Genomic DNA, 26,604 nt, shown 5'->3' with positions numbered 1-26,604 from the left:
TGGTGCAGAGAAAGTGGAACTCCCAGCGCAACACCCACTGCACGCCCCTTTCACGCTATTCTTAGCGTGAAAGGGGCCCTATTACCAAGGCCGCGTTAAGCCACTTAACGTGGCTTTTAGCCACATTATGTGGTTTAACGCTGCCTTGGTAATAGGGTGCTGACCCTATCGCCACCACAACATCACAAAAAGTGCCGTTGTGGTGGTGATAGGGGATTGATAATATGCCCCTTGATTCCGTGACATTCTGTGATTCATAGTCACTGACACTGCATTGATTTTTCGGCCAGTTAATCAAAAGGCTGAGGAACATCCCTTCCTTTATGGAAGTGCTCACTTGTAAAGATGGGCAATGACAAAATTGACTGGTGGAATTGGAAAGAAAAATTTACTAATCTTTTTAAAGATTTGAGTGAGGCTAATGGACCCAGGTCTTTTGCTCTGTTGTAATGAATAATTGGTCTTCCTAATGATGGGATCTACCTGGTTTTTTAAAGTTAAAAGAAGGTTTCTGAAGATTTTGTTCTGAAACTCATCATTCTCTTTGTTACTCTTTGATGTGCTATATATTATAGTAATTCTGTGGGTGTATAGGTGCATGCATGTCCGTAAGGCTCAGTACTCTAAAGCAGGCACACTTAAAGTAAAGGATCAAAAAAAGGAACAAACAAGAAAGGCAACACTAAGCACTAAGTGGCTTAATGTGCTATATAAGATAGTACATAATATTGAAGATTGCTTAATCTAACATTTATAGTACATATACTTGATAGTACCTAATTTACATTCCAATCAGCCATGATGAAACACAAAAATGAAGTGCAGATAAACATACCATAATATCATTAAAATATTCTGTCTCAAACCTAAGCAAGATCATCCTGATCTATCAGGCAGATCTATACTGTTTGTGTTCACTTTGACCTGCGTGTATAATCTTGTAGTTTGTAACATCAGCATTTGATATCATTACATACCCCAGACTGTTTTCCATGGGCTCCATTTGCTCCAGATGTGGCTATCAGGAAACCTCTCATCATCTACTATGCTTCTGATCCTTAGTGAGTGGGACACACACTCCAAAGGTAAATCCGAAACCCAGATCCACTTCAGTGGTGCAGGTGCCTTAGTTAGAGTCGTGCTGTAGTTCCCCTGTAAGCAAGAAAAAGCTTTGATTTGAAAGTTCAGTCTTGGCAAGAGTTTGTTTCCTTAGAACAGAGTAGTGCAGCTCAACAAATGAGCTGAGGCTAATGTGAGCAAAACATTCTGATATTGACAATGCATCTCATTTACTTCACTTTTGAATGTTATCAGCAGTGCATCCAGTCAAACAACGCCTCTCCCTGCAAGAAGCCTCCACAAACAGCCAGTACAAGGCTTAGTCCAGCCATGAGCGATCTGGTATTCAGGGATGACCTTGTCTTTTTGCTAATTTCATGGAAATCACTTTTTTTATTTAGATATCAAAATAATGAGAATAACTTCAGAAGATTCACAATCAAACCGTTTTGGGCTACAAATTTTAAGCTCAGCTATTCTTTTCTGTTTGATGAAAATGGTTTTTACGTATGAATATGAAGTCGTTTTGAGGACTAGATAAACAAGATGCAATCTAGTGTAAGAAGCCTGTCCTATGCAACCTGCATAGAGAAAAGATCCTGGCATGAAGTAATTTGGAAAGTATTTTCCGAGGCTGTAGGCTGGGACGGTAGAGCTCTGAACAATACTCAGTGTTATCCTATACATTTGGTTACAAGAGATGAGAGTCCAGAGCTTCTTCTAGGGATCCAATAAAACTGGATCTGGGGATGGTAGATTAATGCCCCTGTGAAAGAAGCTTTTTTTTAAATGTATTTTTTTTTTGTCCTCATTAGCCTCAGTTTTCCTTTCACGCTCCTCCGTCCGTGACCACCCTTTTAAACGTGCAGTGAGAGCAAGGATCTGATTTTGGCTGCCTTACCAAGAGACCCGTCAATTGCACTTCATGAAGCCAAACTTCGTCTTTCAACACTCTCACCATACTATAATTTATTTGATACCGCCCTTCCATGATAGATATGAGAGATTTAGGATTGGCTTGTGCATTTTCTGAGGCCTGCTTTTGAGGCATAATCATTGGACCGCCCTAACTACCTCCACAGCCATTCAGCTACTGGGGGCCAAAAAGCGTATCTTCTCTTGTCTAAGGAGATTGCGTCCACATTTAGATTATAACTTCATGATAATTTCCACTCTATATACGTTGGAGAGAGAGCACTGGTCCACTTTTTCAGGTTTTCAGGTTTCAGGTTTTAAAGTCTTTATTTCGATTATTAGCAATCATAAAAGACATATTAAAATACAAAAGAATATAACTGGTTCATTTAAAATATCCAAAGAAAATCAATGCACATAGATATTATTTAGACACTCACAAAAATACATAGGTGCATAAACAAAAGAACATTTCTTAACAAGTGACTAAAACAGGATTAAATTTCAATTAATGAATAAGGAGACCTGAATATTTTATATAAAATTAAAGAAAATAGAGAAAGACAAAAATATTGCCTTAAAAGGTTTGGATTACAGTTCTTGATTGCGACCAATGAATGCAGTTAATAGAACATAGTCGTAGGGTGGTTTAACAGTTGTATACTTAAACTAAACAGATTATGGCAAATAGCAGAACAACTTTTGTACTTGGCGCTAAGGCGAGCGCTTTTTTAACCTAAGGAGCCAAGCCCAGCCCAAGTACTTTGCCAAGGCTACCACAAAGACCTCTGAGGTGTTAGTCCTGAGCACCTGTAAGGCTTCCATTGCTGTTTTATATGGTAAATTTTGGAACAGAGGTTTTAGCCATTTTTTCCGAGGTGCTCCGTACCTAGGACAGGCAAAAAGGAAGTGACCTTCTGACTCAATATGACCTGAGCAGCACGTACAATAAGGTGATATCCCTGTGGACCATTTGTTCAGAAAGATGTTTAATGGCAAAGCGCCCACTCTAAACTGATGGTACAATTTCTTATCTAGCGGTCGGGAAATAACATCCCAGTATGGCTCTCTCAAAAGGTCAATTTTAAATGTTAAAAACCTGCCTGTAAGGTCATTTTTATTGGACAGCATCACTCTTTTTAGGCGGGTGGTGGCCCAATATAGAGATTTAAATTCATCTTTAGGTGGGAAGGGATTAGATTGTGGGGATGACCAGAGATGTTCCAAGCCCATGTCTATCAGAATTGTTTTTACAGTAATGAGCCATGGTATTTTCCCTGCACCCCTGATAGACCTAACTTCCGACAATTCCTTTGCAAAAAGGAATAAGTCTGGGGATGTCCATATTCGTCTCCACAATGCCACTAACCTAAATCTTGCCATTTCATTTATGGGGGGGGAGCCAAGATCCAAGCAGAGAGGGAGCGAGGGTGTAGACTGTGGAAGGCCCACTAGGTTTCGGAGGAATCTACATTGAGTTTTGTACAAATTAGACAAGTCCATATGACCCCATAGATCTGCGCCATATAAGATGGCTGTAGAGATTTTAACATCATAGATCTTAAGGGCCGGCAGGACCCGTTTAGTAATTGATTCCTTCTGCTCTTTAACGAGACAACCAGTCAGCCTGGCAAGTTTGAGTTGTTGCATATTGATCTGATCCTTCCATCTCAGACGGCTATCAAGGGTGACCCCTAGATAGGTCATGGTATCAACCTGTTCAAGGTTTACTCCATTAATCTTCACTGAACTTCGGACTAGGTGGTTTTTTGTGAAGACCATAAATTTTGTTTTCCCCACGTTGACTACCAGTTTGTTGATGGCACAAAACTCCTCAAAGCGGTCCAAAGCCCGCTGTAGTCCGCTGCGTGTTTTAGAGAGGATTAGAGTGTCATCTGCAAAGATGAGTAGCGGAAACCTCATCCCTGCCAACATTGGGGCATCAGTGGGAGTATCCAAGAAAAATGTAACAACTTGGTTGATAAAAAGGAGGAACAGGGTAGGGGCCAGGACACACCCCTGGCGGACGCCTCGGGTTACGGGGAAAGTTTCTGTGACTTGTCCCTGACCCCCCCACCTCACCCTCGCAAAGTTGTCCTCGGGGAGTCTTATAATAAGGTCCAATAATTCGGGTGGGCATCCCAAGGTTACCAGCACACCCCACAACCTGTCCCTGGGCACCAGATCAAAGGCGGACTTCAGATCGATGAATGGTCCACTTTTTACATAGCTCTCTTCTTGCCAGCAGCAAAGCATAAAACAGTAATTTTTGTTCATTTCCAACTGATTCGTTGTCCAACCGAAATTTTTTATGGAGAGGGCTTACCTGAATTTGTTTCTTTAGAATTTCAGTCAGCGCTCTACATATCTCTCCCCAAAAAACCTGAACTTGTGGACTGTGTAAAAGAAGTTTGAGGAGATAGCGCAAGATGGAAGCCTAAACTCTCTGCTCACTTAAGGTCACCAAGCTCAAAAGTGGGGCATGACAATTGGTGTTTAAACGCTATCACCATACCTCCTCCCCGTTGATGGCGTTAGTGGACCAGTGATTACCCTACGAGACAAGCCAGCGCGATGTCTGGAATGGAAGACACATTCAAACATGTTTCATTCATAAAGAGCACATCTAGTACACCACTGCTGAGAAGATCAAAGATGTGGCTGACATGTTTGTTCAGGGCATGGATAGTGAAAAGCAGGGCTGACAACTCCTTCCCTCGGTTATCCGCTCCCCATGAGCCTTCCTTAGGCTCAAAAGAGGGAACAGGGGATGGACGTGAAGATTGCCCTCATTATGTCCTACCTCCATGAAGTGGAGGGTGGGAGGAGGAAGAAGGACGACATGCTGCGGTCAGAGATGCCGACTTCTGAACTGGGTAGCCAGGTTTGAGTCAGAAGGTCACCTCAACATCCTGTGATTGTGGGCAAATCACCTAGGGCCAGATGTATCAAAGGGTTTTACCCATTCTGTGTCTATGGGAAAATGTGTTCGTACATATGGCCCATAATCTTCCCTGCCTAAAGAATATGAATGTGAACATGTGCAATGTAACTAAGTTAAAACCATCTGTATTTGGTCCATGTGCCACAAAGATAAGCGACACCTCGGCGCTGCCAGTAAGAAGGCATCAAAGTAGAATGATAATCATGTCAACGAATGGTATGTGATGAGTGAGCTAAAAAGCCCCTGTTTAGAGTGCTTTTTTTCGGGATACAACAGGTTGTCGTCAAGTGACAGTGAGTGCATATGCGCTCCCTGCAAGCGAGATTAAAAAGAAAGCAAATTAAGTGGATTTTAAAAAAAGCACAAGGTGAGGGACGGAGGCAGGGTAGAGGGATGTGCAAGGCACTAATAATACAACAAGGTCATGGCTTAAGAACAACAGAGGGTATGGGGTACTTCCCTAAAAAAATGGGAAAAAGGGAAAACATGGAAAAACGGAGATGAAAAGACGCATGGCAAAACTGATTTTTTTCTGGGAAGGGCAATCTGCAGCTTAGATTTGACAGTTTAGTGAATGTCGTTCAAGAATTTTTTTTTGAGGAAACCGGTTCAACGGAAAGGAGTCATCAGAACCAGGTTCTCCTGGCTTGTTTTTTGACCGATTCACAAAATACAAACAATATATGGTTTTTTTTGCCCTGGGTCCAGTAAGTAAAGATTATCAAAGTCACAGTGGCGTAGCAAATCCAGGTGGTACCCGGTGCAGAAAATTTCTTGTCACCCCCGGCTTGACAAAATGGCAAAAATATGTGTTTAAAACACATATGTTTGCCATGTTGTCACCCCCATCAGTGACGACACCCGGGGCAGCCCACACCCACCACACCCCCTTTCCTACGCCACTGAGTCTAAACAATCTTTATTTCGGCTGAAGCACATAAAGGAACATGGTTAAAATACATAAACATTACACAAAGATAGTTTAATTAAAAAATAAAAAAGCAGTAAAAATATAAATATATAAATAGAAACATTAAGAACATTGAAATACAAGTATGTAGAAGTACAGGTTTCAGGTGAGCATCTTTCTCTGTCTTAACCTCCAAGCAGACATTAAATACCTTGAGACAGTGAAAACAATAAACTGTCTAAAATCGCTTCTGAGGATTCTAAACACAATCTTGTACTCTCTCAAATCCCAAATTACGGTAGGGTGGCAATATCCACTTCCTCCTGTAAACTCGATGGACTGGGCAAAAGAAAACAAAATGTTCAGCCGTTTCCACCTCTCCAAGACAGAATGGACACGTTTGTAATAGGAACAAGTTTTCCATTTTTCCATGTGGCAGTAAAAGCACTTGTCGATAGCGTCCCTACATGAAATTTTATAAACCTGGTCCTAGTCTGGAGTTGCGCAATCTCATCCAAGAATGGCTCAAAATGGTACTCAGCCTGGAACTCTAAAAAATACAGATCCCTCACTGATACAGCCTAGGTTGTGTAAATTTATATACTGCCAAAAGGCACTTTTCAGGACCTGCTTCGAAACTGATGCAGCTTCTGTTGGTGTTGAACAAAGAATACACAGCCCAATCTGTTTTAGGAGGTCCCTGACTACCCTTGCCAGGGAATCTTACTGGCCCCGGCAGTCCCATAACCTCCTCTAGGGCCTGACGAATGATGGAGAGTTCTGGGGCTGTCCATACTCTCCATGAATACAATAAAGGTTTCAAGGCTACCATCTCATTTATACGCCTTAGCCCATAGTTTAGCTTCAATGAAATTAGGGGAGTTCTTGCTGGAAGATTATTTAGGCTTCTCATAAGCGGATTTTCTATATGCTCAAAAGACCCAGCATCTATAGTAACCCGTAATTCAATTTTAATCTTGCACTTTTAGATTTGCGATAGCCAATCGAATCGATCTGAGAGGGTCACCCTCAGACAATCAAACACCCCAACCAGTTTCAGGCATTCCCCATTAAGAGCGAGGGTTTGACAGGATGTTGATCAGGGATTAAATACCATATATTTGGTTTTATCCAAATAAATCTCCAGCCCTTGCTGTTTGCAGAAAACCCCAAATCTGTCCAAAAGCTTTTGGGCACTCAGTGTTCTGGAGAGCAAGAAGGAAATAAAGGGGTACTTAAAAGGGCCCCCTGCCGCTCTTGGGCCTGGGGGTGCATGCAGGGACACATGTAGTAACTCGCTGGTTTTGCACTCCCAGTTCCTGTACAGCGTAGCATGTATGCTACACCGTGCAGGAAGATGCAGTCGGTGCTATGAGATTCAGCAGTCTACATGTCAGGCTCTTCAATGAGCCTGACAGACCACTGCCTTAGACAGCACTGAGACCACCTGTCAGACAAGGATTTAACTCCTAATGTGGCGGGCGGCAGCAACACAACTTTGGTGGGCACACACCGTCCATTGTAGGACCTACAAAGCTGCAAAAAAACAAGTGCATCCTGCACATATATACTGAACTTGGCCGAAGATCACTACATCCCTTTAAAAGGTAGGAGAAAATGCTGATATTGTTGAATGCCTGCCTCACAGCCCCGCCCCTGCAGACAGTCCCCTACCAGACCACCCAATCAGTTTGGCAAGTACATTCCATGATTAATGTTAGCTGCTGGAGTGGGCCATTTCACTTTCTAAGCTTGTTAAAGGAAAGATGCTGTCATGCTCCTCCGTAAATAATCATTTACGCACTTCAAGCTACAGAAAATATCTGATAAATATGCAGAATTAGGGGGCGTGGCTTGGTCGCGAGCGAAAATGGCCACTCTTAGCTGAGCACCGCGCTTAGCAACGATTAATCCTGCCATCCGTCTGTAATCCGAGGAACTTTTGACATTCAGACATTGGAATCGGTGGCCCTGAACACCGAGCATCCCGATAGACCTGAGAAACCGTGGGTCAACAGTGCCTAAACGGAGAATACAGAGAGCCCGAATCCAAAACGGAAGACCGTGAGGCCACGCCATGAAAAGCAGGCCGGAGACTTCACAATCCCTGAAACAAAATAAATGATCATCTCGTAATGACGAGTGCGGGGAGGAAAGGGCTCGAGAGGCACAGGGTGGGCGGCGGAGAAGTCCAGGTTGGTGCCTGGCTGAAAAACAACAGCTTGAGGCCCTGTGGTCTGTGGTGGCGGCGTTCGGCCCCCGAAGGTGAGCTGGATAACGGGGCGGGAGGCGCCTGCTGAGAACTCTAAAATAAGAACAGTCAAGTGGATGGCAGAGTAGCCCCAGATGCCGGGGTGTTTAGAGGCGTTGCAGCCCCAGGGGAGGAACCGGAACCCACCTGAGCCAGGGTCGACCTAGTGTGTGCCCTAAGATCTGAAATCACCAGATGGCGATTGAGGCAACGGGGTCCTGGGCCCCAGGTGGTGAGTCTGGGCTGGTGGTGATTCGCACCCCCTCTGCCCACGGAGGACCGGACGGTCCCGAATAGGTTCAGAGACCCGAGGTGGCCTTCTCAATCCCAGATATTAAAAGGCAGAGCCCATTTTGGAGACCAAACGTACAAGGAAGAAATAGATCGAGTGGTCCAGGGGAGGTGGCGGCAAAACCTCAACAGGTGCCCGCCATAGAATAAAAGGAGGCAGAGTACCAATCGATCTATGTCACAGTTGCCTTCCTCTTGGCCCCCTGCAGTCTCATGCCCTTCCCCAGTGTGGTTTGCTGCGGCTTAATTCCATGGATCCGTGGTGGGTCCATGGCAATAAAAATCACCCTCTGAGTGGGGGTTGGAGGGCAGGCCAGGTGAATTAAGCCGGAGCAAACGGCACTTGGGAAAGGCACGAGACTGCCTGGGGCCGAGTGGAAAGCAACAGTGACATACTGCTAGGTGCTCCCGGGCCTTGAGCTTGGAATCCAGGTCGGGTTGAATCCTCCCCCCTCTGCCACGTGGGGGCGACTGGACCCAAGAAGACTGAGGCACATCGGGGGGTCAGTAGAATCTGACGGTAGGTGTAAGGACCCTGACAGCCATGTGTGAGACTACATACCTGGCCCAACTGGCAGAGGGGCAATTCCAGCAGGGCCCTACTAGCAAGTCAGAGCCTTGACAGTGGGCAGCGTCAGAACTATTGCTGCAGAACACTACCCACAATCTGCCAGGGTGGCACTGAGAAATCCAGCTTACAGGTGAGCCGGGTATGGCTACACCCTTTGAGATCTAAAACGCTGTCCCCGAGGGAACAGGGCCACCTGGATGGTGGATGATGGCAGGACCCCAGGGCTAAGAGGGGGGATAAATGAGATCTTGTTGAGAGAAGCAGCAACATTCCTTGAGCCCCCAAACCCATAATGGTGAAGCCTAAAGGACAGTCAATAACGCAGTCAAACAAGATGGACAGCTACACAATCCCGAACCCCCCGCATGCTGTGTGAGATGAGGACGTTGAGGAGCCCTCTTTGACCTCTATAATGGCTGCCATAAAGGACCAGAAGGGCACCCTTGAGCCGAAGATTGATACTGTGACGATCGAGGTTAACTTAATTATACAAACTCGGAGACAAAATAATTACGTCCGAAACTCAAATTGCTCAGATACAATCAGTAACAAAGCGACTAGAGGGGCAAGTACAAAAATTAACCTATCAAACCACGGTGATGTTGGCCAAACCCGAGGACCAAGAGGGCAGGGCCCGACTGAACAATATTAGAGTGGTAGGGGGTCTGAAGGGAGTGGAAGACCCCATTGTAGAGCACTTCAGGGAGAATTTCACTGTGAACAAACTAAAACCTAAGAGTCTGTCCAAGTTCTTTTCCATTGAGAGGGCGCATCGGGCCCTGGTCCTGCCGCCTAAACTGGGGTCCCCCCAAGGACAATTATTACTAAACTTTTAAACCACAGTGACCGAGACGCCATCCTCCAGTCAGCCAGAGCCGCAGGCGAAAACGCTCAGGTTAGATTCTTCCCAGATTTTACCCTCCATTTGCAAAGACAGTGCAGAAGCTTTGAGGAGGCAAAGAGAAAACTATGCGAGAAGGGAATTAAATACATGATGCTCTTTCCAGCCAAATTCAAAATCATACCAGACGGTAAGACTTGGCTCTTCCTCAAACGAGAGGAGGTATGCGAATGGCTGGAGAGGCGATATCCGGGAGGCCGAACACAAGCAAGAGGATCGAGACAGAATCCTAAAGACCCGGATGAAGGCCAAGACAATAGGGAGCGCGCGCGTCTCCCTGAGACATCTGGGGGGAAGGAAAGCGACTCATGTACAGCAAGCGGCACAGCTTCTTGAACAGACTCTGGCCTGAGGTGCCCGGAAGTGGGGCAAGTGCCTAGACTAACGAGCTACCGGTGTTGAATATTAAAAAAATAAAGATGTGTTGAAGATGCCAAAAAGAAAGACTGAACATCAGAAGTTGAAAACAAGAATTGAAAACACAGCTTGGACTGAGTGGTATATGCTTGCGATAGAGGCACCCCACTACTGAGTGTTGATATAGTGTAGATTTGGGGTGACAGGCGCTCTGCGGGTTGACGAGCTGGGTATGTACAACCTCTTTAGCAGGGTAGCAGGGAGGGGGAGGAGGGTATTAGTTTTTAGTTAGGAGTTTATAACAGTAGAAGTTACAAAGTTCAGGTTGAGGCTCGGGAGATTGTGCACAGATGTTGCTATGCTAGAGAGGATGACACTTCAGCTAACGTCCATCCCACTATGGAACAAAGGGGGAGGTGGGAGGGTAAACAAAGTTTAACCGATGATGTCCTCTGAAGGCCCACGCGGATTTATAAAAATGTGGTCTTGGAATGTCAACGGTCTGAATGGAGGAATTAAGCCCTCAATGGTGCTACAATGTATTAAAAAACATACACCAGACATAGTCCTCATTCAGGAGACCCACCTCCTTGACAACCAGTGCAAAGCACTGAATAGATACGGATACTTCCTACTTGCATATGCAGGCTACACAACAGGGTCCAGAGGGTGGGAATTCTCTATAGGACATTGTTTCTATACACTATAGTGAAGCAATGGTTTGACCCACTGGGTAGATATATGGCGGTAAGTGGACAATGGGAGGGATGGACCATGAACCTATGTTCGTTATACGTTACTCTGGGTTTACAAACAGTGACTCTTGACTCGTTTGCCGTCTTGCTGCTGGCCCTCCCTGAGGGCTGCCTAATAATGGGGGGAGACATGAACGATGTGGTCTCTGGGGAGCCTCATACCCTGAGAGGGGCGGTGGCTGCAAGGCACCTGGGCCCTTTGGGCGAGTTTCTCCAAACCATCGGACTCAGTGAAATTTGAAGGTACCAACACCCTGGGGTCATGCATGATACATGTTTCGGCGTCCTGTGGGAGAGTCCCGCGACTATATTCTTACGCAATCCCATGCTTTGGCTGCCTTCAGAGGGGCGTCCACATAGCAAGAGGAGGTTCAGACCACTCCCCAGTGGAGGTGTCTCTCAGGAGCCCACCAAAAGTGTATACCCTTCCTTCCAGAATTGATCCATGGTACCTTAAAGATCAGAAAGTCAAGGTGGCCCTAAAGAAAGGGGCAGAACACTACTTTGTAGAAAACATGGGCTTGGTTGACTCGAAAGTAGTACTTTGCTAAGTATTTAGGGCAGTGGTAAGAGGGTGAGCACAGGCACATAGTGGAGTGACCAAAAAGAAAAAAAACTCAAATGCATGGTCATGGAGACAGAGGTGTCTACCCTGGAGACCAGGGTGGGAGAAGTAGAATCCAACGCTACAAACACAAGACACAATCTGCACCTAAAACAAAAAGAACTTAGGGACTTAATGGAGGACTATGCCAGAATTCAGGCTGTAACCATGCAACATAGGCAATATGACGTAGGAGACAAAGCTAACAAGCTATTGGCATGGCTAGACAAAAAAGAACTGAGAGTAAGTGGATCCCCAGAATAATAGATAAGCTGGCTCAGAGACATGAGATGGGTAAGGAAATCGCAGAGGCCTTCGCTACGTATTATGAATCACTTTACTCTTCCCCCTCAACAAACACCGAAGAGGAATGTGCGGAATTCCTTAAGGACAACCAGATGCCAACCCTCTCTAAGGTGGACAGGGAAATGCTAGATAACGACTTAACAGTAGAAGAGCTCAAGGCTGCCACACACACATTGCAATCAGGGAAAGCAATGGGACCAAATGGTCTACCAGTCGAATTATTTAAATCTATACTCGATAAATCGGCAGAGCACTTACTTGCAATGTTCACGGAGTCGAACACTGTGGGGGCCCTCCCACCTGATCAGTGACAGGCAACGATAGTAGTAATTTCCAAGGAGGGTAAACCCCCGGAATATTGTGGATCATACAGGCCAATATCCCTGATAAATTACAGGTTCTGGCCAAAGTACTGTCGACACTCTTGGTGACAGGGTTTACGTCCCTTATACATCCGGATCAAGGGGGAATTTATGCCCCGTAGAAGTACGAGGCTCAACTTGCACCGACTATTTGGGGTCTTACACATAACATCTATGGATGAATTACACCCTACGGCTCTATTATTATTGGACGCCAAAATGGCCTTTGATAATATAGAATGGAACTATGTGTTCGCGGTATTGAGCCATTTGGGCTTTGGACCTGCTTTCATTAGATTGGTCCAGCTTTTGTATTACCACCCCCACCCAGGGGTGAGGGTCAACTCAACCACTTCCCGAGTGTTTACATTGCAAAAGGGTACTAGACAGGGATTCCCTGTTGCTTTTTGCCCTGGCCCTGGAATGGCTGGCCGCATACGGTGAGATGTGATCCGCTGATATGGGGGATCCCAATCAGGGAGGAATGGGAAGAACACATATCCTTGTATGCAGATGATGTTCTGTCTACACCAAGGCAATCTGTAGATAGAATACTTCAAATCCTCTGTATTTACGGAGACTACTCTGGGTATCGTATTAATTGGGATAAGTCGCTGCTCTTTCCTCTGGCTGTAGGCTCCCCGAAACTTACAAGTTGATGCATGATCCCAGTCGAAATTGAAGGCTTTAATTACTTGGGGATTAATATAACTAGAAACCCACAGGACTTCTATAAGAGAAATGCTGAAAAGCAACTGATAAGATTTAGTGCGGATGCTGAACGATGGAAAACACTGCCCCTCACTTTGATGGGTCGTGCAGTTTTTTTTTAGATGATAACCTTTCCATGACTATTGTATGCCATTCAAAACACCCCCAATGAGCTCCCAGATTTATTTTTCAAGAGAGGCTGATTTAAGAGCGTTGATATGGACCGGGGGCCCCTACGAATTGCTTTACATAAACTACAGAGAGGAGTTTATGAGGGAGGATTAGCGGTGCCAGACAGTAAGTTATACTATTGGGCCCCACAGTTAGTGTGCGTTAATGACTGGGTGTTCGGAGACAGGGCAGAACCGGCCTATCGAGTCGACAGACTAAGCATTGGAGAGAGAGGTTATCCTTCCCTCCTTTACAGGACAGGAGGGATTAGGGATCTCCTGCCACATACACAAACAGTAGTTAACGTATGGAATGCGGCTCCCAGATATCTGGGAAGGGAAGGGAAGTTGTGGGATAGCAAGCAGCTACACAAAATAAGCACTCTGCAAAACTTCAATAAATAGAAGTTACTGGGTCTTGAAAAACTGGGGGATGTATGGAGAGGCAGGGCCTACATAACATGTGCAACTATGCAAACAGAGTATGAGTTGACACCAGGAGAATGGCTGAGGTACATGCCCTTAAAAACTATGTACACGAGGGGACCACACTTCCATCAGCATCTCCACTAGAGGACAGACTGTTGACTTACCCACTGACCACCTGTGCCATTTCATGTATATACAGAAAACTCCTCAGTAACTCACCAGACCCCTTGAGGACATTAAGAGCTTGCTGGGAAAATTACCTCGGGCAGATAGATGACGAAGAATGGGCAGAAGCTATACAGGGACCCCGGGAAGTAGCAATACGTGCCAGGTTCCGACTTATCCAGCTTAAAATCCTGCACAGGGTGTTTTATCCCCGAACCACATTACAACACATGGGGCACACCGGGAGTAGTCAATGCCATAGGCGGTGTGGGTAGGAGGGATCCCTTTTAGGTCGAGCCTGGGAATACGCATCCGAAGGATGCGGTCCAGGTGGAGAACTATAGCTAGCTGGCTCGGGGGAATGAAGGACAAGAATTTTCCATGCGCTTCTCTCCGGCTGGATTCAGCTGCGTGCACCCGCACCCACACTCACGCATGCGCACATCACAGCCACTCGCATACACAGCCACACGCATACACAGGCAACCCCCCCTGTCCCCGCACCTACACACACACTAGCGCACCTACACGCACACACAGAGACCCCCCACACACACACCAGCGCACCTACACACACACACGCACGCACACATACAAAGATCCCCCTCCCTCCCCCCGCCGCCGCCGCCATCGTACACACACACACACACACACACACCAGCACCGGACCCCACTCACCGGCTACGCAGGATTTCTCTTATCTGGGGCGGCCCCGGGGCTCTCCGTAGCTCGCGGGAGGACTCGGCTTCTTTGCTCCATCCCGGCGGGCAGCCAATCATTGCCCAGCAGCAGGCGGGACTTCCTTCTTTCTTCTGGCCCGGCCTACGTCTTCTCTCCCGTTGCCTGGCTTCCTGCCTCAAGGGTCCGCCAATGGCAGCGCGGCCCCGAGCAGGGAGGCGGGCACAGCGTTTCCTCTGGAATCCTGGGCCCGTCGGCGGTGATATTTTTAAAGTCACTACCCAGCCACATGCTGCCTTGTTATTTAATTCACTGCAAAGCGATCCGCATATTTGTAATGGGCTTTGTTTTCATTTTTTTTATCAAACGTCTTTACGTTGAGCTGAGATGTCTGTTCAGTTTGAAGCAAATCCAGCTAAGGGATTAACGTGTATCTGCGATCTATAATGCAAACCGAGTGCGCATTTTTGTGATGATTTTTGTTGGCTTCTTTATCGGTCGTATTCATGTTCGGCTGCGATCTCGGTAGAATTTAATACAAATTCAGCTAAGGTACTCTAGTTTGGCAGCAATCTTTATGTACTTTTTATTTTAATTCACTGCAAATCGATCCATATATACTTGTAATGGGATTTGTTTTTGTGTTTTTTTATCAAACGTCTTTACGTTGAGCTGAGATGTCTGTTTACTTTGAAGGAAATACAGCAATGATACATCGGATACTCCCCTTTACTAACTCTTGACTTTGTTGTGTTAAAACACCTCCTCCCTCAGTGTTGTGCCCTCGGGCACACACTGCCTGCGAGCCAGTGGGCTTTTGTCCGGTGTAACGCTTTGTGGTATTTTAGACGCCAGTTGCCTAACAGACAAATGTTAGGGTTGCGAAGCCAGAGGTGTGTATCTCAGCAGAAGCAGCAAGCATGCAGGGCATGGGAGGAATTTGCATCGGAGACGTGAGAGCCCTGAGAGCATAGTGGTGACGTGTTGAGGAGGGTGAGAAACGAGCAGGGCAGGGGGAGGGCTGGTCTTAATAGTAACAATGAAAATAGACCGTTTAATTTATTTTCAGGGCATTTCAGACAGTAACCACTGTGCCCTGCATGCAGAAACCACACCTCAAGATAAATAAATAGTGAATGATGTGCTACGGTATTTGTGCAATGTCACTTTGTGCCCAAGTGTGTTGTTTTGTGAGATGATCTCTTATGTTTTACAATTTTATGATATGTACTTGTTATGTGTTATTTTATTTAATGTGGTCATGTTACGTTATGTAATGTTACGTTACTATTTTCCGTAATGTTGTTATGTTATTTGCTATTCTATGTTATGTTGTCATGTTAAATGATGTTATATTATGTTATTCTACCTACATTACGTTGCGTTACATTATATAAGATTGTGTTATGTTATTAATTTTTCTTATCTTCTAATGTTATATATTATTTTATGTTATGTGTTCATGGTACGTTACAGTATGTTTTCTTATATTATTTATATTATTATTTTATATTATGTTCTTATGTTATCTGTGCAACCATTCAACAACAACTGGTTCAAATATGTTCTCTCAATGTTTCAAGATTTATTACAAATGTCACAAAAAGATGTTAATATTTCACTTCTGTTCTTGGATTTTCGTCACAATAAAATACACTGAACATAATCTTCATAAAAGTTATTTACAAAAGTTTAAGCTATTGCCATTATAAATTACAATAACTTTTATTTAAAAATTAATTATTGAAAGAAATTAAAATCCATAGTTATTCGTAATATCAATACATCTAAGTCACGTAAATACAAAACACGTTGCATTACAAATGGTATAGGTGTCACATTTGCAAAAGTTAAAAGTTTTGGCATTGTAAATGACAAAGCTATTAATTTCGCTATTTTCAAAACCAACACATAAATAAAAAATGTGTCATTTACAAGACCAATAGCTCAAACTTTCCTAATGCGAGACCTATTGCATTGCAAATGCTTGTTTCATCTGTTGTGGGACTGCCCAGTGCTACAAACTTATTGGGAAAATATTGGGAAAATAAGGACAGGTGTTTGGGGCAAACATGACTGCAGGTGGTTCCTCCTGCTGATATCGAATGAACAGACTTGGCCCACCTACACGAACATATGGCTAATATTAGCCGCAGTAATTGCAAAACGAAACATTGCTAAACACTGGGAGGCGGTCGCCCCTCCTGAATTGGCAAATTGGATCTCTGACCTAGACTGGTGTCAACAAGCAGAACACACGATTTACCAGAGCAGAGGGTGCCTGAAGAAATGGGAAAAAGTTTGGGGAACCTGGAGGACCATCTGAGGCAAATAATGTATAAGCATGGGAAGTAGTAAGGGGGAGGAGAGGGAAGGGACTGAAGCTTCATGTGTGCACTGTCTAAGAAACACCAAACTGAATAGCATGCAACTTGTAATATACTGTACTAAATACCTACTTGAATTGTTGAATTCTGAGCATGTTAAGAAAAAGATTTTATTTTAAATATGCAGAATTAGTTTATTAAAAAAAAAAGCTGAACACTTACCGTCCAGATAATGGTCATCTTTTCAGTTTGACCCACTTCAATCTGAAAAAGCATTTTTAATTCCCTGTTGTGAGCCTCGTGACTAGCATTCCACTGGAGAGATACGCGTTGTCGCCGTAAGTCATTAGAGAGTGTAGCATGTAAAGGTGGAAATAAAGCGGAGTCTGTAAGAAAACGAAATATTGATAAATTATCATTCACCTTCCTTCAAAGCATTAAATGTTTTAGGAGATCTTTTTATTCATGGCTTCTCTAATGTTTGTGATTTCTGTGCAGTTTGTGGCGCTGCATATAATAGGCAGGTTTGCACCCTCTCTGAGGAAATTTGTACTCTCGATTCTATTTCGATAAGTATTCAACTCAAGTGTTTCAGCAAATAGTCCCCTGGGAGGGGGAGATCCTTGAATCATCGAGTAGCCCTCAACCTTCCAGGCCCTGAATGCTGCTCCCACGCTGCCTATCATTGTAGTCCAGAGGCACTGTCCGGTCCTTGAGACCCATTCGAACTGCTGTTCGAGTCATGGCCACTCCTCTTACTGTTTTTTGTTCTTTTTATATTGTATCCCATATTGTTTTGTATTTATATTTACTGGTATTGCTCCCGTCGCTTCTGTCATTATGTTCTTCAATTGTTGACAGTTTTTTTACTTGTTTTTCAATTGTTGTGCCCACTACTGTGCTGTTATTGCTAACTGTTTTTACTGCGCCATCTTTTCCCACCGCTCCAGCCCTCTGCCCTCCCGCACAGCCCTTCCCACCTCCCAGGTCTACTTATGGAGGCCGATGCAAGGGCGCATGGGCAACCTCATCTGTGCCCTTTTGTGCTTGGACCGCACACAGCACCAGAAACCATGGACCTCCACACCCCCACAGACACTCTGCCGTCGTGCCGTAGACAACTGCTGCCTTGCATAAACACGCACCACAGCGGGACCACTCACCTGCATCCACTGCTGATTCATCTACACCCCAGCACCGACTGACACTACAGCAACCAGTGCCACGCCAGCCTCGGATGCTGACTCCCCTGAAAAAAAAGATGCCTCCTGATCAACCCCAGACTGATCTGCAAACATGCCACTGAAGTCTGGGACACAATCTCCACCCTCGTCCCCAACGTGACTCATTACAGAGACCTGCTCATCCACACATTGGCCTCCTGACAGCAACTCCCAGTGGCTACAAGATGGAACACCATGAATGAACCATTTGACACGGAGGTGGCATTACCATAGTACACAAGGAATCAATAACCTACACCATCACCGACGGTGACACCATGCCAATCATGGAACACATGAACTTCCAGCTCTGCGCAGATGCCAATACCATCATAAAAGGCACCCTGGCATACAGAACACCAGGACCATGAACCGGCCTCAGAGATTCCATCGCTGAATTCATCACCCCGAACACTATGTCTTCCTAGTAGACCTCAACTTCCACCTGGACACCACACCGACAAACAGCTCCACCGATCTCCTGGAAAGATTGGACAGCATGGGCCTCAAACAAGTGGTAACCAACCCCACAAAGCAGGACACATGCTGGACCCCATCTTCATGTTCAACAAAAGAATCAGATACAGTGACACCTCGGAACTCACCTGGTTGGACCACTACATTGTACACTTCACCCTCACCGGACACCTCTGCACTGCCCCAAACCAAGACTGAGCCCTCTACTGCAGCTGGGACAAGGTCACCCAGCAAAAACGGACCAACACTCTCATCATTGCGCAGCGAAACATTACCACCAACCTAGACAAAACAGTAGAGAACCTCAACATCTGGATCACCAGCGCCGCCAACCAAGTCACTCCCACCAAACCATCAAAAATGCACAGACCTAACAAACAAGCCAGCTGGTACATGCCAGAACTCAGTACGTCGAAGCACAGGTGCAAACAACTGGAAAGAAGATGGTGCACCAGCAGGAACCACACCGGCAAAGCCACCTACAAATCAGCCATAACCAACTACCACCACCAACTCAAAGCCACAGAAAATGAGGCCCAGCACCAACCAAACCAAGGAGCTCTTCACCATCATCAGAGAGTTCACCTGCCTGTCAGCCACTGGAACTCTGCAACACCCTCAACGACCATCAACCGTTTATAGAAGCTTTGAGCCCCAACTCTCCGACCTCTTCAGCAACACTTTGACCACAACCACCACAACCACCCGCTCACCACATGTGAACAACTCAGCACACCAATCATAACAACTCTCCTGAACTCCATCCACTCAGGAGATCCCGCTAACCCATGCTCCCATCAATTCATCATCCTCAATATGTCTATACCAACAGTCACAGTTCCTGATGCTTGGAAACACACAGAGGTTAGACCCTCCTCAAGAAACCTTCGGCAGAACCGAGCAAGCTCCAGAACTACTGTCCCATTTCCGAACTCCCATTACCCACCAAAGTCCTGGAGAAGGTCACAACCTCCAATTCACCAAGCATCTGGAGATAATCAACCTGCTACACCCATCCCAATCAGGTTTCAGAGCCAACCATAGTGCCGAGACAGCCCTGATTGCTGCAACAGACAACTTCCGTGCCCTTCTCGACAGAGGAGAATAAGCCATCCTTATCCTTCTGGTGCTCGCTGCAGCTTTCAACACCGTTTCCTACCACACACTCATTGGTTGACTCCTCGAGATGGGAATCACAGATGAAGCACTCAGATGGATGGGATCCTTCCTCACTGGATTCATCCAGAAATTCAGCCTCCGATCCTTCACCTCGCAACCAAAGCACTCCATCTGCAGCGTACTCCAAGGATCATCCCTCAGTCACTACATGACACCACTGGCAAGCATCGTGAGACCGCACGACATCAACATCATCTCCTATGTCGATTACACACAGCTTATCCCCTCGCTTTCAGCAGGCCCCACCTCAACGAAGACCAACTTCCACAACTGTATGAAGAAGATTGAAGCATGAATGAAACAAACTACCTGAAACTCAATGGACAAAACAGAATTGCTGATCTTCGGCAGAAATACCACCCCTTTGAATGACTCCTGGTGGCCCGCGGAGCTCAGACTAACCCCGACACAGAGAGGCCTGCACCCTCAGCATCATACTGGACAGTGAACTCTCCATGAAATGTCAAGTCACCACCATTTCCTCAGCTCTGCATGCTCCGCAAATTCTTCAGATGGCTCCCCATCAGCATCAAGAAAACTGTGACATGGGTCCTCATTACCAGAAGACTAGACTACGGCAACGCACTCTATGCAGGCACAACCATCCAACTCATGCAAAGGCTACAGACAACCCAGAATGCAGCAGCCGGACTGATCCTCAACCTGCATTGAGGGCACTTATCAGCCAGCATTGGAAGGACCTTTACTCGATCCCCATTCAGAAAAGATGCCACTTTAAGCTTCTGACCCACACAAGAGACAAAGATGTGGCTGGTTGTATATTTGTACAGTGCTTGTGCGTGCCCAATATAAGTTTCAGCAATTGTACACTCAGTGCTGCAAAGAAAAATAGGGCAGCCACCACACCCTAATTTTATCAGGAAATCCTGACAATTATATTATTGTGACCAAGACCACGGACGTGGTCGAAACGTGTCGTCTTTGTTGCCAGGAATAAACTCCACCTGCTGCATCAACCTTGTGGGCTCGCCTGATTTCCTTTCTCGCTGGATTTCTGCTATTGCAATATATATATATATATATATATATATATATATATATATATATATATATTTGTCTTCAAAAATGCCCGAAAGCTTAAAGAACTCACTCGCAGCAACTGTAGCAACAGCTTTATTTAAAGGGAAAACCGGCATTTCAGGAAAGCAGTTCGTGCCGACGCGTTTCGAGGATAAACCTCTTCTTCATGGGCAGCTCTCGCAGTTGCACAGATGGCTCCAATCACTAATTTTAGACTGCATGCTGGACCCCCATTGGGTCATGTGACGTGTCTGCTTTAGTGGCTTGCATGCTGGTACGTGAAGTCTTTGTTGGAGTGCATTATTTCTCACAGTGAGTTCTGTGCATTGCTGAGATTGATGAGCATGTGTTTTACCTTTGTAGGCTCCAGAATGTCATGCTGGTTCGTTTAAGATCCCCAGTTGCTGCACTGTTCGTGGCTTTTGTTTTAGTGACAGGTGCCACGCAGCCTCTCCTCCAAGTTCTGGAAACGGTGCGTCCTTTCACGGCAGGGCAGCCGTGTGTAATATTTGTCTTCAAAAATGCCCGAAAGCTTAAAGAACTCACTCGCAGCAACTGTAGCAACAGCTTTATTTAAAGGGAAAACCGGCATTTCAGGAAAGCAGTTCGTGCCGACGCGTTTCGAGGATAAACCTCTTCTTCATGGGCAGCTCTCGCAGTTGCACAGATGGCTCCAATCACTAATTTTAGACTGCATGCTGGACCCCCATTGGGTCATGTGACGTGTCTGCTTTAGTGGAACTGTGCCAATGCCGCAGTAAGTGCAGCAGCTGTAAGTTAATCATGCCGGAATGACATTTGGGGGCCCACTGGAGGGTGTTTTAATGCTTCGTCAATGCTCAGTTAATAATTAATCACAAAAGTGACTCAACTTGAACAAAGACTTTTCCAAATCGGACTCACTGTCCCAGCATGCAATTAGGCACTAAGCACTACCCACTGGGGGTTACTGCATGAATTTAAAACAGGAAAATGGAGCACCTGTGTGATTACTTTGAGCAGCCCAGGAAGAAGAGGCTGTGTCCTCGAAACGCGTAGGCTGAAGAAAATGAAATATTACCTGAAATGAAATGCCGGTTTTTGTGAAGAAATAAAAGCCTGTTTGGTGACAGCTGCTGCGTGTGCATCTTTAAAGCTTCGGGCCTTTGGATATATATATATATATATATATATATATATATATATATATATATATATATATATATATATATATATATATATATCTCAGTGGGGTGTCCATAAGTAAAGCAGCACTCTAACACAACACCGCTTTTCCCCATAAAAGCATTTATTGGTATGTACAGCTCCGTTCTTGGTCCTTAAAAGCATACGACCGCAGCCTTACGCATTTCGTGGGCCTCACTTCCTCAGAGGCTAAAGTGGTCGAAAAAACAATTGCGTGCTACAACTTCCTGTTAAACCATATTGTACGCTGACATTCAGCTGCTCTTGATGAGACTGTGCGTGTAGGTTATTGGGAGATACAGTCCGTGTATATAATCCTCAGATTGATGCCTCCTTTATTATCTATACTACTATTATAAAGGAAGAACTTTGAACCTTTGAGGCGGGTAAACTCGGGAACCACAGCGCCAATCCACACACCCGATACATCGTTGTAATCGTCAGGGTGTGCAGATGGACATAGGCTATCTAAAGTAAAAAAAATATACGTTATTTAAAAAATGTAGCAGAAAAAAAAAGTAGTCCCGTGGAAGAAGCGCCGGCCGCGACCTGCGTGCTGACGTCAGGAGCGCGGGGAGGAGCGGAGTCCAGGAGCGCGAGGAGGAGCGGCGGACATGGCGTGGGGAGGAGCGGCGGACAAGCGGGGAGGAGCGGTGAGGAGCGGCGGACAAGCGGTGAGGAGCGGCGGACAGGCGGGGAGGAGCGGTGACGAGCGGCGAGGAGCAGCGGAGCGGTGAACTGAGGAGTGCGGGGGAGGAGCGGCGGTTGAGGTAAGGCTCCAGGGGACCCTGTCGGAGCAGGCAGGGGGTCGGGGCAGGCGGGGGACGGGCGGCCGGGGGATGAGGTGAGCTGGGGCCCTGAACACTCATGGCAGGGGGCGGGCAGAGGCCGGGGCGGGCGGGGACCCTGAACACTCATTTCGGGACGGGCTGCTATGTCGGGGCGGGCGGGGGTCGGGGAAGCCTGATTGCTCCCGGACAAGGTCGGGCGGGCTGCTAGTTGCTGATATAAAGCTCTTCGTGAGTCCCAGGAATCGAAATTGTACTCAATCCAGGGTGCGTGTTCCACTCAGAGCCCCACGTTCTAAGATGTAGCTAGGTGGGGAAGATCTGAGATCGCAGGTCTCTCAAAATTCTATTTAATCTTAAGTATTACTTCAGTGTTGCCCTATCCTACCTAGACATCTCATTCCTATTAAGTTTCTCAAGTCTAATACATTTACTCTTAAGACCCTCTCTAGTTTTGGGGTTAGCATGACTGATTGCTCTACTGATAGTAATACCTACACTCAAATTCCTATCTCTATCCTGATTCGAGCTCATGTTCAAATCGTATTAGGGAGCACTAATTGCAGCAAACAGCTTAAAACATAAGAGACAAAGATGTGGCTGGCTGTATTTCTGCGCAGTTCTCGTGCATGCCCAATATAAGTTTCAGCAATTATACGCTAAGTGCTGCAAAGGAAAATTGGACAGTCACCACACCCTAATTTTATCAGGACCCACACATACAAAGCCCTCCACGACCAAGGACCAAGCTACATGAACCAACGGCTGCACTTCCATCGATCAACCAGTAATCTCCGCCTCACACACCTCTCCCTTGCACAGACACCATGCAACCGCCGCTGGAGCGACAAAGGACGCTCCTTCTTCCATCTCGCTGCCAAAGCCTGGATGCCCTCCCCTCCACCTCAGCAATGCACCTTCGCTGACCCACTTCAGGAAGGGACTCAAGACCTGGCTCTTCGGCTGATACCTGCAGCACTGCCCCAGGATACACTCTAGGGTGATTAGTAACGTAATACAAGTACAACTTGATTGATTGATTGATAGTAAAGTCGCATAGATAGATGCTGTGTACAGTAAGAATTTAGTAAATAATAGGGCCACTGGCATTATGCGGCAGGAGACGACCAAATGCTGCAGGGTTAACTGGATTAAGCAGCAAAAAAAGACAAATTATGCAGCTTAATCAGACACGTTCTGTGATAGTATTACTTAATTATTTGATCATTTTTACACTTGTTAACAGTGTCTGGGCAGAGGTTTCACCTCATCAGAACTAGCTTAACACTCAAATATAGCAATAAGCAATGGAAAGGTGACCAATCACTATTTCCGAAGGGCCACCACTGCTCCACAACACGTGTTGCCATGTCTTTTGAGGTAATATGAATTTTTATGCTCAATTGTGTCCCCTACTACGTACCCCAACGGCTCCATGTACGTGCTTAAAGTGCATGTAAGTTCCCTCCACAATCAGTTAGGAAGACGCAAATACATTTGCGTCCAACGTTAACATGTCCTCTTTCAGATCCGCCATGAATGGATCAATAATTCAGTTCCTAAGTATGCCGTGCCACCGTCTTTACATGGTGCACTTTCATGTTTTCATGGCTCTGGTGAAGGCCCTGATTTCTGCCATCGAGCCTTTTTCCTGACTTCTGCCTCTGAAAGCTGCAGCCTGGACCTGCATCTGCATCCCTGAACTTTGACTTACTCCCTGCGCGGCAAGTGGTGCCCGGCTCTGCCTGCCTGCCTGCCTGCCGAAACTGTATTCAGCCTTCAAGTTATCTGCTCCGCTCCTCGAAAATACATTCTTGTCCAGTAGTTTAGGTAACTATCCCCCCAGCTGCAGAGTAAAGGGCCCGGCCTTTCTGTCTCCATGTAAGTAATTCATAGCTCCTGTTACCATGGTAGGCCCATGGCCCCTCGCATTACACGTAGACACATATGCACGCATTAGCAGTCAGTATAGAATAGCCTCTGCCCGAGAGACCTTTCCTTCTAGATAATACAGTTCTCCAAACACAAAATACCAGATATGATTTAGGAACAAGTCGATCTGACCCACCAGACTTCTGTCTCTAATCCTAGCGCTAAATGTCAAGTCCCCTTCACCCTCCAGTTCCACGTCAGTCACACGTCATGCTGCTGCGCGCGCATCTCTGCCATATATTTCTGCTGACACTGTAGGATTCTTCTAGGGATCCACCCACTTGCGTCACTTCTGTGATTGAAATGCTGAAATGTTTTTTCTTCTATGTGACGTTTCTGGCACCCACCTCCGTGTACACCCTTGTGCACGCCTTCTGATTACATATTGTTACGCACATGTTTCTTATCTTGTTTCTTTCAGCTGTTACGCCTTCTGAACCCATCACCACTGTGATGATACTATATATACTGTGTACTGTTAATAAATCATTGTACATGTCCATGATTCCCTTCCTGAACCCTCGTGGTGATGGATCATGCTACCTGGTTCGAACCAATTCCATTTTATGGAATAAAACCCCTTAAAACTCAGATGCCACGGACTCTGTGTCTCTTATTTTGATTGAGCTATTTTATTGAACTTTACCGCATAGAAATTAAGTACCAGGTAATTTTATTTACCACATAAATTGGCACCCCAGATGGGACCCTCCCCCACCTTACGCGCCGGCGGTGCGTTGCAGGCCTAGTCCCCTGCCACAGCCGGACGGACACTCATGCGCATCCGCAGGATTTCCTGTATCTCCCTCAGGCCAACGGAGGTGACTGAGACTGCGATCGACACCCAGACGAGGCGGTGAGGAGTGCAGAGGATCCCGACCCGAGTCCAGCCGAGAGTGCAAGGTCCGAGGTGTCTTGAGGCCCACCAGTTCCGAAGTTCCGAAGTACCTACGTCACGAGTCGAGTCGAGTCCGGTCCAGGGTCCAGTCCAGTGTCGAGTTTTCCGAGGCCTTCTGTTTCCGTGCTTCCCGGTGAGTACCGTTGCTGGGGACGCAACTAGACGGGTGCATTAGTTTGCCCCGGTCGAGACGGGTTTGGGTACACAGACCCGGTCTGCACTGTTTAGCAGTGTATCTGTGCTGTTTAGCAGTACATCAAGTAAATGTTACTAGTTAATATGTGGTTTTCTGTTCGAAATGTTTAAATGTGTTTTAATGTCGTGGTATGAGTGATTGTTTGATCTGCATTACTGTGTATATTGTATTTATGGTGTTCAAGTTCGAGTAAGTATCAAGTATCAAGGTTCAAAATGCCGCTGTTCAGTAAGTTACGACAGATAGGAACTAGAAAGGGGATTCTAGAAGAAGCAGTGCCTGTTCCACCTAGGGACACTCCAGGGCACTTTATGTACCACAAGCATGGCTTAGATGCCATACTGTACTCAGACTTGTGGGTCGATTATACCAAACACTTAGAAGAGAAATGTAGATGGCCTGTTTCAGGAACATGGGATGCCGAGTGCATCATGAGAGTAGAGGAAGCATTATTGAAAAAGAAAGCCCGACAGTCACAGAAAGATGCCATAGAATTATGGCGTAAAGAATCACATAGACGTACAGAAAAAGAATTCAGAAAAGCAGAGAAACATAGAGAAGATTCAGAAAAGACTCGAGAAAACGAATTAGTCGAGGAAGGTATACGAGTTCGAACAGAACAAGCAGACCGACAACTAAGTACGCTTAATAATGGCATGTATCCAGTTCGGGCCGAGGGCCTGCCCAAGGCGACCCCAGAAGTACCAAAGAATCTGCCCCCTCCATTGGTTCCGACTAAATTACGCCACAAGACCGCAGCAGAGATTTTTCTTTCTTCCTATTTGGATGATGCAGCTCCAGCCTATACTCATGCACTTGCCCATGTACCCGTCCCACATGTACCTGCACCCCATAATCAGCAGCCCCCGGGTCCGCAACAGCAGGTCCCTCCTGTCCCGAATCCTGCACCCCCTATAAATACGCTTAATCCTTTTGGGATTGGCCTAGTTCAGGTCCCAACGCAGCCAGGTTATGGTCA

At 46.0% G+C, this 26,604-nt stretch overlaps 1 protein-coding gene across 1 annotated transcript in view; it reads right to left on the bottom strand.

Annotated features, from left to right (window-relative positions):
• OSMR (oncostatin M receptor) overlaps positions 1 to 26,604 on the bottom strand; it is a 410,044-nt gene that overhangs the window by 211,319 nt on the left and 172,121 nt on the right. Inside the window, exons 4-5 of the mRNA XM_086960555.1 lie at positions 16,929 to 17,092; positions 978 to 1,152 (exon numbers count right to left, since the gene is read on the bottom strand). Of these exons, the coding sequence (XP_086816681.1) occupies positions 978 to 1,152; positions 16,929 to 17,092 (339 nt within the window). The remainder of the gene's footprint in view (positions 1 to 977; positions 1,153 to 16,928; positions 17,093 to 26,604) is intronic.

This window comes from Lissotriton vulgaris, chromosome 3_1, assembly GCF_964263255.1.
Source record: "Lissotriton vulgaris chromosome 3_1, aLisVul1.2, whole genome shotgun sequence".
Lineage (NCBI taxonomy): Eukaryota > Metazoa > Chordata > Amphibia > Caudata > Salamandridae > Lissotriton > Lissotriton vulgaris.
This window is presented reverse-complemented; position numbering and strand designations above follow the sequence as displayed.